This window comes from Chiloscyllium plagiosum, chromosome 1, assembly GCF_004010195.1.
Source record: "Chiloscyllium plagiosum isolate BGI_BamShark_2017 chromosome 1, ASM401019v2, whole genome shotgun sequence".
Classification (NCBI taxonomy): Eukaryota; Metazoa; Chordata; class Chondrichthyes; order Orectolobiformes; family Hemiscylliidae; genus Chiloscyllium; species Chiloscyllium plagiosum.
This window is the reverse complement of record NC_057710.1, coordinates 40,340,152-40,352,664: the sequence shown is the minus strand read 5'-3', so window position 1 is coordinate 40,352,664 and position 12,513 is coordinate 40,340,152. Positions and strand designations below refer to the sequence as shown.

Genomic DNA, 12,513 nt, shown 5'->3' with positions numbered 1-12,513 from the left:
TCTGCAGTCATTGTTTTTACCTTGAAAAGCCTTCAGTATCTACCGCAAACTTCCCTTTTCTTCCTTATCCAGTACAGTACGTTTACACCCAGAGTTTTATGGAGTATTTTTGGTCCTGCTCTTCACTTTTACAGAATATATTGATCCTGCATTTTCATGATTTCCCTTTTGAAAGACTCGCACTGCTTTGATGTAGACTTTCCGACAAGTAGGTGCCAGATCCTATCTTCTATTTAAATTGGCTTTCCCCCAGTTCAAAGCCTTTTATTTCCAGTTGATCTTCATCCTTTGCCATGACTATCTTAAATATAGCATGGAAATAGACCCTTTGGTCCAACTAGTCTGTACGATCATGTTTCCCAAACTAAACTAGTCCCATTTGCTTGTGTTTGTCCAAATCGTAGCCATAGAGAAGTACAGCACAGAAACAGACTCTTGGGTCCAACTCATCCATGCTGACCAGATATCCCAACCTAATCTAGTCCCATTTGTCAGCACTTGGCCCATTATCCCTCTAAACCCTTCCTATTCATATACCCATTCAGGTGCCTCCACCACTTCCTTTGGCAACTCATTCTGTGCACCACTCTCTGCGTGAAAAAGTTGCCCCTTAGGTCCCTTTTATATCTTTCCCCTCTCACCCTAAACCTATGCCCTCTAGTTCTGGACTCCCCCACCACAGGGAAAATATTTTATCTATTTATCCTATTCATGCCCCTCATAATTTTATAAACCTCTGTGAGGTTCCCCCTTCAGCCTCCAATTCTCCAGGGAAAACAGCCCCAGCCTATTCAGCCTCTCCCTATAGCTCAAATCTTCCAATCCTGGCAACATCTTTGTAAATCTTTTCTGAACCCTTTCAAGTTTCACAACATCGTTCTGAAAGGAAGGAGACCAGAATTGCATGCAATATTCCAACAGTGGCCTAACCAATGTCCTTACAAATGCAACATGATCTTCCAACTCCTGCGCTCAATGCTCTGACCAACAAAGGAAAGCATACCACACGCCTTCTTCACTATCCTATCTACCTGCGACTCCACTTTCAAGGAGCTATGAACCTGCACTCCAAGGTCTCTTTGTTCAGCAACACTCCCTAGGACCTTGCCATTAAGTGTATAAGTCCTGCTAAAATTTGCTTTCCCGAAATGCAGCACCTCACATTTATCTAAATTAAACTCCATCTGCCACTCTCAGCCCATTGGCCGATCTGGTCAAGATCCTGTTGTACTCTGAGGTAACCTTTTTTGCTGTCCACTGCACCTCCAATTTTGGTGTCATCTGCAAACTTACTAACTATATCTCCTATGTTCACATCCAAAACATTTTATATAAATAACCAAATGCAGTGGACCCAGCACTATCCCTCTCAACCTTTCCTGTTCATGTACCTGTCCAAATGTTTTTTAAATGTACCTGCACCTACCACTTCCTCTGGCACTTCATTCCACATATGAACCACCCTCTGTAAAAACGTTGCCCCTTCGGTCCCTTTGAAATCCTTCTCCTCTCACCTGATGCCTTCTCGTTTTGAACTCCTGTACCTTAGGGGAAAAACCTTAGCTATTCACCTTACCTATGCCCCTCATGATTTTATAAGCCTATATAAGGTTGCCCCTCAACTTCCTATCCTCCAGTGAAAAATGTCCTAGCCTAACCAGCCTCCTCTTATGATTGAAATCCTCCACTCCTGGTAGCGTCCTTGTAAACCTTTTCTGTGCCCTTTCCAATTTAATAATATAGAAATTTCATAGAAATGCTCTCCCACTCTCAACTTTCACCACTTGCTCACCTTTGTTTCCTAAAATTAGATCCAACACTGTCCTGTCTCATTGGACTTTGTATATGTAGGCTTTACATTTTTTAAGAATTCCTCCCCCTCGAAGTTTTTCATACCTTGTATATTCCATTTAAAGTTCAGGATGTTGAAACTCCCTACTATTATTATTCTGTCATTTTTACACTTTTCTGAAATTTGCCTACATAGCTACCCTTCAAGCTTTCCATGACTGTTTAGCAGTGTCTCATACACTCCCAACAATGTGATTGCTTCCTTTTTGTTTTTAAGTTTTACCTAGGTGACATCAATTGAGGAACCTTCAAATATATTAATCCTTTTTTTTTGCAGTAACTGACTCCTTGATCAATATTGTGATACCACCTCCTCTTTTATGATTCTCCGTGTTTTGCTTGAAGATTTTATACCCTAGAACATTGAGCTGCCAGTCCTACTCCTCCCCAGGCAGGTCTCTCTGATAACAATGATACAATAACTCATGCTAATCAATACCCTCAACTCATCTCCCTTTAAGGAGAGCGATGAGGGCAAAAAATTGCCAGCAATGCCCATGTTGCATAGACAATTAAAATAATGTAATTTTCCAAATTTTCAACACTCGGCTCAAGTAAAATGTTTTTCCTTTAATTTTGAGGTTGATGTCCTAATGCCAAATGTTGGTGAGATTGTGGGAGGGTCAATGCGTATCTGGGACAGTGAGGAGCTGTTGGAAGGTTATGAGCGTGAAGGCATTGATCCTACTCCTTACTACTGGTACACTGACCAGGTAAGTTGGAATTGTTTATTTTCCAGGTCGTTTATCAAAAGTGGTTCACAGCCTTTTCACTTCATAGGGAGACTTCAGGAAGTGTCCTTCACTTATTTTGGTTCTGTGTGTAATCCTTCTGATGGTATCTGCATGTATTAGTTTTCTACATTTACATGCAAACAAAAGTTGTGTAATCTTACCATGTTAATTGCTGTTGAGCTGGAGTACCGTTTGGCCTGTGTAGGTTAGTATTATACTATAAGTGTATTTACCAGTCTTAGTCATCAATGGAAAGACAAAAGTGCATTTTCACGTACTCATCTCCCAACACTGCTATCCATCATCTCACCCTTCCCTTTGTACCAACAGTTTCTATGTGTACTCTTAACAGTGAGCTTAAAATATGAGTCGATATAACCATGTAATAGTTCACTGTAATTTCTTGTAGTAATATTCTAATTCACAATTCATGCATGTACATTTAGATTCTATTTTTTATTTCTTGATAATGCCAACATTTTAGGAGCATTAGTTTTCATCTCGAAAGTTTAATTTAGAACATAGAACATAGAACATAGAAGAATACAGCGCAGTACAGGCCCAATTCCTCTACCAAATTTGTTCTCCCTAATTTCACATTATTTTTTCCCACGTTATTTTCTTTTCCAATTTCCTCTCTTTGAGGATTTCTCCCGAGGGCACTGTTGTATGGATGTCAGCTGTATTTTTAGTACCTTATAAAAGTAGTCATTCTTTAAGGGTACTTAAACTGGTTAATAGAAGTCTTACCCCAGTTGGAGACCTAGGGAGAACACCATGTCACTTGCCTGTTGCATGAAGTGCTTCTCAAAGGCCAGCAGCTGTGAATTGCCATCAGTGCTGTTTTGGAATCCACAAGCTATCGTTATAAAGTGTGCTTTTCTAGCAGAGGTGACTTGAGTTCCCATCTGGTAACCTCTCTCCAAATTGAATGCCCCCTCCTCTCTCAACTTGCCTCCAGAGGGCACTAAATCCCACCCATCAGATATGAAGTACACACAATTTCAGTTTGGTTCACTTTGCATTCTTACCTTTCACTCAGATAGTTACAACTTGAAGTACCACTTGAAAAAGTGAGCTGAGAGTTCAGTTCAAAACTTCAGTACACCACTGAAGGCGTAGTGCCCAGTTTGACTGCCTATTTGATGTTTCTGTAGACTAAATAACTAGTGCTTTTTAGCAATGCATTCATTCAGTTCTCTGAGCAACACTAAACAACCAAAATTTAATTATTTCTCATTGCTGTTTCTTGTTAAATTGGAAAATCTGGCAGCTAATCATTTCAGTACAATTCATTTCTGTGCATGACTTTAAGATATTATGAGGAGATGCTGTACAGGTGTTAGTTTTTTTCTATTTGTACATTGACCTTCTTTGGCTGTTGGCACTACACCCGGCCAACATCCTGTCATAATCAGCATTCAGTCACTGGACGTGTTGGTCACTGGACAGTAAATAAATTCTTGGACCACTGAACATCTACAACTACATCTAAGCACTGAAGCTAAAGGTGAAAGGAAACATAACTCCTGTGGTGCTTTGAAATTAAACTCAGCACCACCATTTTTTTTTTATATAACCTTCCTCATATTTTTGAATTAAAAGGAAAATGTACTTGTATGTTGCAAATTATTATAGTAGCCATCAAGTTCCCTCAAGTTTTCAGGAGACCCAATTAATTTTGATGTTACTTACAATAAATGAGATGTGACAATTGTGAAAGCATTTGGGACAACTCCCTGCTGCTCTAAAAATACAATGGGATCTTTGATGGCACCTTGAGTAAGTTGATTAGGTCTTGTTTTCATGCCATAAAAACGCTCCATTGTGTGCATGCCTATTCAACTGACTTCAAATTTTTCATTTCCACTTGTGTTCTTTATTTGTATTCTTATTCCTCCTAGCGTAAATATGGCAGTTGTCCTCATGGTGGTTATGGCCTGGGTCTGGAACGATTTTTAACATGGCTTCTCAACAGACACCATATTCGTGACGTATGTTTGTATCCACGCTTTGTTCAACGGTGCAAACCGTAACACCGACTTGGTGCAACACTGGAATAAAATAAATTTAATGTACTTTATCTCTTGCATAAAAAGAAGGAAAATTGTAAAGTGATCAGCAGATCCATCAGCATCTGAAAGCACTGGCTGTGATTTCAGGGACAGACTCTTAGCTAAATCCTTGGTCTTGGTTATCTGTATTTTAAGAATTGCTTAACTGCTGGAAATTGACATCACTTTGTCATCAGTAGGTTATCTTGTCTTCACGTACAATATTGATATCAAGAATGCTTGTTCAAATTTTACAATAATAAATCATTCTAACAATTTGTAAGAGTTTTATTTTTGAATTCCTTTGCTACTGCAAAATATACATTATTAACTATTAATGGCTGATTGTAGTAGAAAAGGAATGATTTCCTGCAATGTTGCTTGCTTCTTCAGTCACCTAAACAGGACTTGTTTATAGAATTATGAAAATCATGCATGTTTCATTACATTATGTACTTCAAGGTTCATTCTGATTCTGTCGGAGAGAACCTGGCTAGGCTACGAAAATAACCTTATCAATAAGTAATGGCACTGCTCGTATCTAGGATAAAGCAAGCCATTTAAACCAGAAGGTTTTGAGTTCACGTCTTGGTCATTTCAGGATTAACTTATCTCATGTAAACATCCAAAAATAGGGGCAGGCCATTCAGCTCTTCAAGGCAGAAGTGGATACTGCAGATGCTGGAGATTAGAGTCAGGACTAGAATGGTGCTGGAAAAGCACAGCAGGTCAGGCAGCATGCGAGGAGCAGGAAAATCGGCGTTTCGAGCAAAAGCCCATCATCAGGAATTCAGCTCTTCAAGCCTGCTGCACCATTCTATATGGTCATGGTTGGTCATCTAACTTGGTATCCTGTTCCCACTTTCTCCTCATACTCTTTGATCCCTTTAGTCCGCAGAATTATATCTAATTCCTTCTTAGAAACATTCAATGATTTGCCTTTTAACTACTTTCTGTGGCAGAAAGTTCTGCAGGTTTACCACTCTCTGAATAAAGAAATTTCTCCTTATCTCAGGACAAGATGGCTTAGCCCATATCCTTAAACTATGATTGCTGGTTCTGGACACTCTGGTCATTGGGAACATCTTTCCTGCATTTACCCTGTCTAGCAGTGTTAGAATTTTACAGATGTCTGCAAGATCCACACTAGAGTGAGTATAGTCCAATCAATCCAGTCTCTTGACACATCAGTACTGCCATTCCAAAAATCATTTTAACAATTCATGAGAGTTTTAATTTTGAATTCCTTAAATATACATTAATAACTAATCATGGTCGATTGTAGCAGAAAAGGAATGATTTCCTGCAATGCTGCTTGCTTCTGGTAAATCTTTGTTACACTCCCTCTATACCCTTCCTCCGATAAGGAGACCAGAACTGCACACAGTACTCCAGATGTCATCTCACCAAGGCCCTGTACAACTATAGCATGACATCCCTGCTCTTGTATCAGAATTTATGATGAAGATCACTGACAATCCACTCAGTATATGTGTCACCAGTCTCAATCACGAATTCTTGAAGAACAGAAGAGCTGAATATTATTTAGAAAGCTGCAGCACCAAGGCTTTTGCGAGTCCAAGTACATAAACTTTTAAACAAAAAAAAAGGTGTTTAAATTCAGTGAATGGTAGAAAAAGCAAGCAGAATTTCGACTTGTGTTTCAAACGGACTGGATTTTAAAAACAGGAAGGTCTTGCTAAAATTATGCAAGGCCCTAGTCAGACCAAGCTGGAATGATGTGAACAGTTTTGGTCCTCTTATCAAGGGAAAGATATATTGGCACTGGAGTCAGTCTGAGAAGCTTCACTAGGTTGATCCTAGGCATGGAGGGATTTTCTTATGATGTGAGGTTGGTCTTGTACTCATTGGAGTTTGAGCGAATGATTGGAGATTTTAATTTCCATCAGCTTCTCTGTTATAATTTTAAATCTATGCCCCAGAATATTAATGTCCAAGTTACCCATCCAGTGACCTTACCACTACACCACGATCACCCAGTTTTTATTGGCTCTCCACTTAACACTTCTTAAAAATTAAACATTAATACCATGCTAGTAAATCTCTACAGTTTCTCTCAGGCCTTAATATCTTTTCTAAGATGAAGTCGCCTTGTATTGGGCACAGTGCGCTAGAAGACATGTATGCAGTGTGAGATAGAAATGTACCATAACTACTTGCTTTTACCCTCTATACCTTGATTTATAAAGCCAAGAATCCCAAATGCTGTTTTTCGAGTTTTTCAACTTGTTCTACAGCATTCAACTTGTTTGAGCATGTTATGTCACATCTCAGGCCATCATGAGTTGGAACGTAAACTGGACATTCCAGTCAGAGGCAGATTTGTTATTGTCTTCACTATAATCATCACTATAATTATAACACTGATGTTGCAGTTCTTACAGAGATTTTGTTGAAAGAGGGACAAGACTGATAGCCTAACGTTATGGGATTTAAATGTTTCAGGTGAGATGGAGAGGGATATAAAAGAGGTGGGGGAGTTGTGTTACTGACTATGGACAATATCACAGCTGTACTCTGAGGATGCCTTGGACGGCTGATCTAGTTAGGCAATTTGGATAGATCTTAGGAATAGGAACGCAGCAGTCACTTTGGATTGTATTCCAGACCTCCCAACAGCCAGAAAAAGAAAGAAGAACAGATATGTGGGCAGATTATAGCAAGATGTAAAAACAACAGTGTTGTTGTCATGGGTGATTTTTAACTTCTCCCATGTTAACTGGGTTAAGAATCACGCAACACCAGGTTATAGTCCAACAGGTTTCATTGGAAGCACTAGCTTTCGAAGCGCCGCTCCTTCATCAGGTGGACAATTTTTACAAAGGTCAGTTGATTAGAGTTCGCAACCAGCATGTTGCTGTGAAAATGAAAGAAGGATGGCAAGATTCAGAAACCTCTGATGACAAGAAATTATGAGCTTAGTCAAAGGAGGAAAACACAGGTTTCAGGAAACTGAAGACAGACCCTTGAAGAATAAGGATATAGATAAAATGAATGGTAGGTGTCTTTTCTCTTAATTTCAAGACTAGAGAACATATAATATTAAGGTCAGATGAGGTATATTTAAAAGAAGAGGGAACATTGTTTTACATAATGGTTAAGTGTGGAATGAACTTCCAGGAAAAGTGGTAGATATGTATACAGTTAGAATGCTTAAAGCACATTTAGATAAATACATGAATTATAAATATTTTGAAGGATATAGGTAAAGCACGGGCAGGTGGGACTAGTTTTGGATTATGGTCAGCATTGACTGGTTTTACTGAAGGATCTGTGTTGGTGCTGGATGGCTCTATGACGATGACTCTAATATAAATAAAACAGGAAAGAACTCAAACAGATAATTAGGAGGGCTAAAAGATTTCATAAAATGTCCTGGGCAAATCTGATTAAGGAAAATCCCAAGGCGTTTTATATATAAATAAGGAGCAAGAAAGCGAGGGCAAGGGTAGGTCTACTCGAACAAAGGAGGGAATTTCTGTGTGGAGCCAGAGGAGATGGGTGAGGTCTTTAACAAATACTTTGCTGAAACATTCACAAAGGAGAAGGACGTGGTGGATAGTGAGTTTAGAAAGCAGTATGTTGATATTAAAAAGGTGTTGGGTGTTTTAAAAACCATAAAGGTAGACTGGACCTGAAAGAATCTATCCCAGAACACTAAGGGAGGCAATGGAGGAAATTGCTAGGGCTTTGTATCTTGGAAATCTTTGTATTCCTTTAGTAACAGTAGCGGTCCCGAAGGACTGGAGAATAGCCAATGTTGTTCCGTTATTTAAGAAGGACAGCAGGGATAACCCAGGAAAATGACAGGCCAGTGAGCCTTTCATCAGTGGTAGGGAAATTGTTGGAGAAGATTATTAGGACAGGATTTACTTGTAATTTGGAAAAGTGTGAACTTATTAACAATAGGCAGCATAGGTTTGTATGGAGGAGGTCACGTCTCACAAAATTGATTGAGTCTTTTGAGGAAGTGAGAAAGTTGTTTGAGGCGGGATGATAGATATCTACATCAACTTTAGAAAGACCTTTGACAAAGTTCCTCATAGCAGGCTGATACAGAAGATGTAATCACATGGATCCATGGTGAACTGGTGAGATTGATCGAGATCTGGTTTGATTGTAGAAGGCAGAGTAATGGTGGAAAGCGTTTTTCTGATGAGCTCTGTGACCAGCGGTGTTCTGCAGTGATCAGTGCTAGGACTGTTGCTGTTTGTAAATATATAAATGATTTGGAGGAAAATATAAGTGGCATGATTAGTAATTTGAGGATGGTACAAAGATTGGAGAGCTGTGGATAATGAGGATTGCCAAAGCATACAGCAGGAGATAGATAGTGTGGAAACTTGGATGAAGAAATGGCAGATGGAATTTAATTTGGATAAATCCAAGGTGATGCAATTTGAAAGATCTAATGCAGGAGGAAAGTATATGATAAATAGCAGAACACTGAGAAGAATTAACGTGCAGAGGCATCTAGATGTAGAAGTCCACAGAATGGAAACAGAATTCAATAAAGTCAAGACATTTGGCATGCTTGCCTTCATTGGTCAGGGCATAGAGTGTAAAAATTGTCAAGTCATGCTGCAGTTCTATAGAGTTTTAGCTAGGCCATATTTGCAATATTGTCTACAGTTCTGGTAGCCGCACTACCAGAAGGATGTGGAGGCTTTGGAGAGAGTACAGAAAAGGTTTACCAGGATGTTGTCTGGTTTGGAGGGTATTTGATGTGAGGATAGATTGGAAAACTCTGTATTCACTTGAACATTGGAGGCTGAGGGGCTAACTTGTAGATGTTTACAAAGTTATGAACAGTGTGGATAGAATGAATAATCAGAGCCTTTTTCCCAAGGCAAAAATGTCAATTACTAGGGGAAATAGATTTAAGATAAAACGGGTAAGTTCAAAGGGAAGTTTTTTTAACTGTGTGTGTTAAGTGCCTGGAATATGCTACCAGAGGAAATGGTGGAGGTGGATACAATAGCAACATTTAAGAAGCATCTTGACAGATATACAAATAGGCAGGGAACAGAAGGATATGGACCATGAAGAGACAAAAGGGTTTTAATTTAGAAAGGCATCATGCGTTGGCACAGTCTTGGTGGGATGAAAGGCCACTGCTCTTTGTTTTAACCGTATCGCTGCTGCTTCACTGTCACTGGGTCAACTTCTTTCATTCATTTTTACAGCACTGTGGCTGGACCTCGACCCCCAAAACAAAACACCAATGATTGCAGAGGTTCAAGAATGCAGGTCACCACCATCTTCTTGAGGACAGTTTTGGGTGGACAATAAATTCTGGTGCAGTGATACCTACATCCTGTGAATTAAGGAGAGCCCCCTCCCGATCCCTACAGTTCTGATCTTTCACTATCTCTTATTATTGTCCCTATCTGTTACCACCCACCACTGCATCCACTTCACAAAATTTGCACCTGCATGATTTAAAATGGTATTAGCATGCATGAGACAGTGTCAGCAAACACAGCCAAGACAATATACCTGTGATTTGAGTGGGAATTTAGGATCTGGCCCAATCCTTATCTAGGGTTTGGAGTCACTTTGATCAAATAATTTTAAAAATACCATATGTAATTTTTTTTTCATAAATTGGGATTTTTTTTGGCAGTGTGCGGGTTTTGGATTATTAATTTTAAAACCGTTTAAATAACCAAATTGTCATTTATATAAATGGTTTGGAAGAAAATTCAGGAGGCATGATTTGTGAATAATACCAAACTTGGTGGTTTGGCCAACAGTGAAGAAGTTTATTTAAGATTACAAAAGGATCTTGTTCAATTGGGCCAGTTGGCTGAGGAGGGACAGATGGAGTTTAATTTGGATAAATGTGAGAAATTGCATTTTGGTAAAACAAACAAAGGCAGATTTAGACAGTTAATGGTTGGCTTCTGGGTAATATTGTTGAACAGAGAGACTTAGGGGTTCAGGTGCATTGTTACGTCACTGGTAGACAGAATGGTTAAGAAGCTATTTTTCCTTCATTGCTCAGACCATTGAGTATAGGAGTTGGGATAACATGTTGAGGGTATTGGTGAGGCCATTTTAGGAGTACCATGCACAGTTATGGCTGCCCATCTATAGAAAGGATATTACTAAATTGGAGAGGGTTCAGAAAAGATTTACCAGTGTGTTGTTGGGACTGGAGGGTTTGAGCAATAAGGATATGCTGGGACTTTTTTTACAAGAGCGCAGGAGGTTGAGGGATAACGTTATGGAGGTTTATAAATTTGTGAAGGGCATAGATAAGGTAAATAACAAAGGTCTTTTCCCTAGAGTGGGTGAGTTCAAAACTAGAGGGCATATTTTTAAGGAGAGAGGAGAAAGATTTTAAAAGCCACTAAGGGGCAACATTTTCATACACAGGGTGGTTCGTATGTGGAATGAAGTGCCAGAGGAAGTGGTAGATGCAGGTACAGTTACAACATTTAAAAGACATTTGGATAGGTACATGAATAGGAAAGGTGTATTGGGATATGGGCCAAATGCAGGCAATTGGAACTAGTTTAGTTTGGGAAATTTGGTCAGCATGGACTAATTCGACCGAAGGGTCTGTTTCTGTGCTGTATTACTTTGACAGTATAATTCAGAACTTTTATTTCTTCATGTATCTAATTTTATTACTACAATTTTGTACTTGAAGGTCTGTAATGCTGGACTTTTTATTTCATTATATTTGTTCTTTTCTGAAGAATTTGTACTCAAGAATCTATCTAGGTACCTTTGTAACTAAGATGGCACTATAAGTGGTGACTTGTAAACTTTTCACTGTACGCAAATGACAGTAAAGCTAATTCAAATCAAAATTAGTGTGAGTGTTCAATTGTGTGGTGGGCAGAACTTGACATGGCAGCATCCTGTTGGTGGTAAATGGCTCTGCATCATAGCTTTGTGAAATAGCTTGCTTAACCTGTTCAAATCTTTCAGATAGACAGCATTTTTCAGGTCTGAACGCAAGCGTGCCAAATTTCAACCAATCACCTAAATTTATCCTGCCGGAAAAAAAGGGTTGATTCAATTAGCTAATTATAAGGCTGCATAGCTTGTGTCCCTGGCATTGCACAAAGACTGAAAATTGTATGGTAGGAAAAATATCTTTTGAGTGAGACAGTAAAATGTTGGCACTTCCCCCACTCTGGTGGATATAAAAATATCACAGCACTGTTTGACAAAGAGCAGGAGAGTTATTCACAGTCGTCAACAATTGCATAATTCTCATTGCACTGCTACATGTGGAAAATTGCTGTCAACAAATCGGCTGTTGCACTTCTTATATAACACTCCAAAAACACCTCATTGCTTGTAAAGCACTTTGAGATATTATGTAATACCGGAAAGCGCTCTATAAAGACATTGTTTTCTTTCACTACTTCCTTTACAGTGTTGTTGGAATGATTTGGGTGGGCGGGAAGTGAAGTTCAGGGCAATGCAGCACCTCCCTGCCCCCTGGTTTTGAGTGTTTCTGGGACTGAGACGGGGAGGTGGGACCTGCTGCATGTTGAAGGTCGGTGGAACTGGCCGAGGCAGTCACAGCACACTCTGGGACGGAATTGAAAGCTGCGCAACATGGCGTTGCTGAGGATGTGCGCCCGCTTCTGTGTCGGTGAGTGCCCTCGACAACAATCATCCTGCGCCATGACAACTCTGTCAGAACGAAACAAAACCTAACCCGTGTCCGCCTGTGCCTGAGCGGGACAGGCACGACCTCTCCCTCGGGCTGTCCGCTCTCCGACTGTGGTCAGGTCTCCGCGGCGGTTCTGGAACTTTCCTGTTGGGGTCCGGCCGGGAGGGTGGGGAGGGAGTGTGTGTGTCCCGGGGGTTGGGGAGGGAGTGTGTGT

At 39.9% G+C, this 12,513-nt stretch overlaps 2 protein-coding genes across 2 annotated transcripts in view; both read left to right on the top strand.

The window, feature by feature from the left end:
- nars1 (asparaginyl-tRNA synthetase 1) overlaps positions 1–4,917 on the top strand; it is a 47,507-nt gene extending 42,590 nt beyond the window's left edge. Inside the window, exons 14-15 of the mRNA XM_043676047.1 lie at positions 2,433–2,564; positions 4,490–4,917. Of these exons, the coding sequence (XP_043531982.1) occupies positions 2,433–2,564; positions 4,490–4,621 (264 nt within the window). The 3' untranslated portion in view covers positions 4,622–4,917. The remainder of the gene's footprint in view (positions 1–2,432; positions 2,565–4,489) is intronic.
- Positions 4,918–12,009: 7,092 nt separating this feature from the next.
- Positions 12,010–12,513, top strand: part of fech (ferrochelatase) — a 59,353-nt gene continuing 58,849 nt past the window's right edge. Inside the window, exon 1 of the mRNA XM_043676176.1 lies at positions 12,010–12,278. Coding sequence (XP_043532111.1) covers positions 12,242–12,278 — 37 coding nt within the window. The 5' untranslated portion in view covers positions 12,010–12,241. The remainder of the gene's footprint in view (positions 12,279–12,513) is intronic.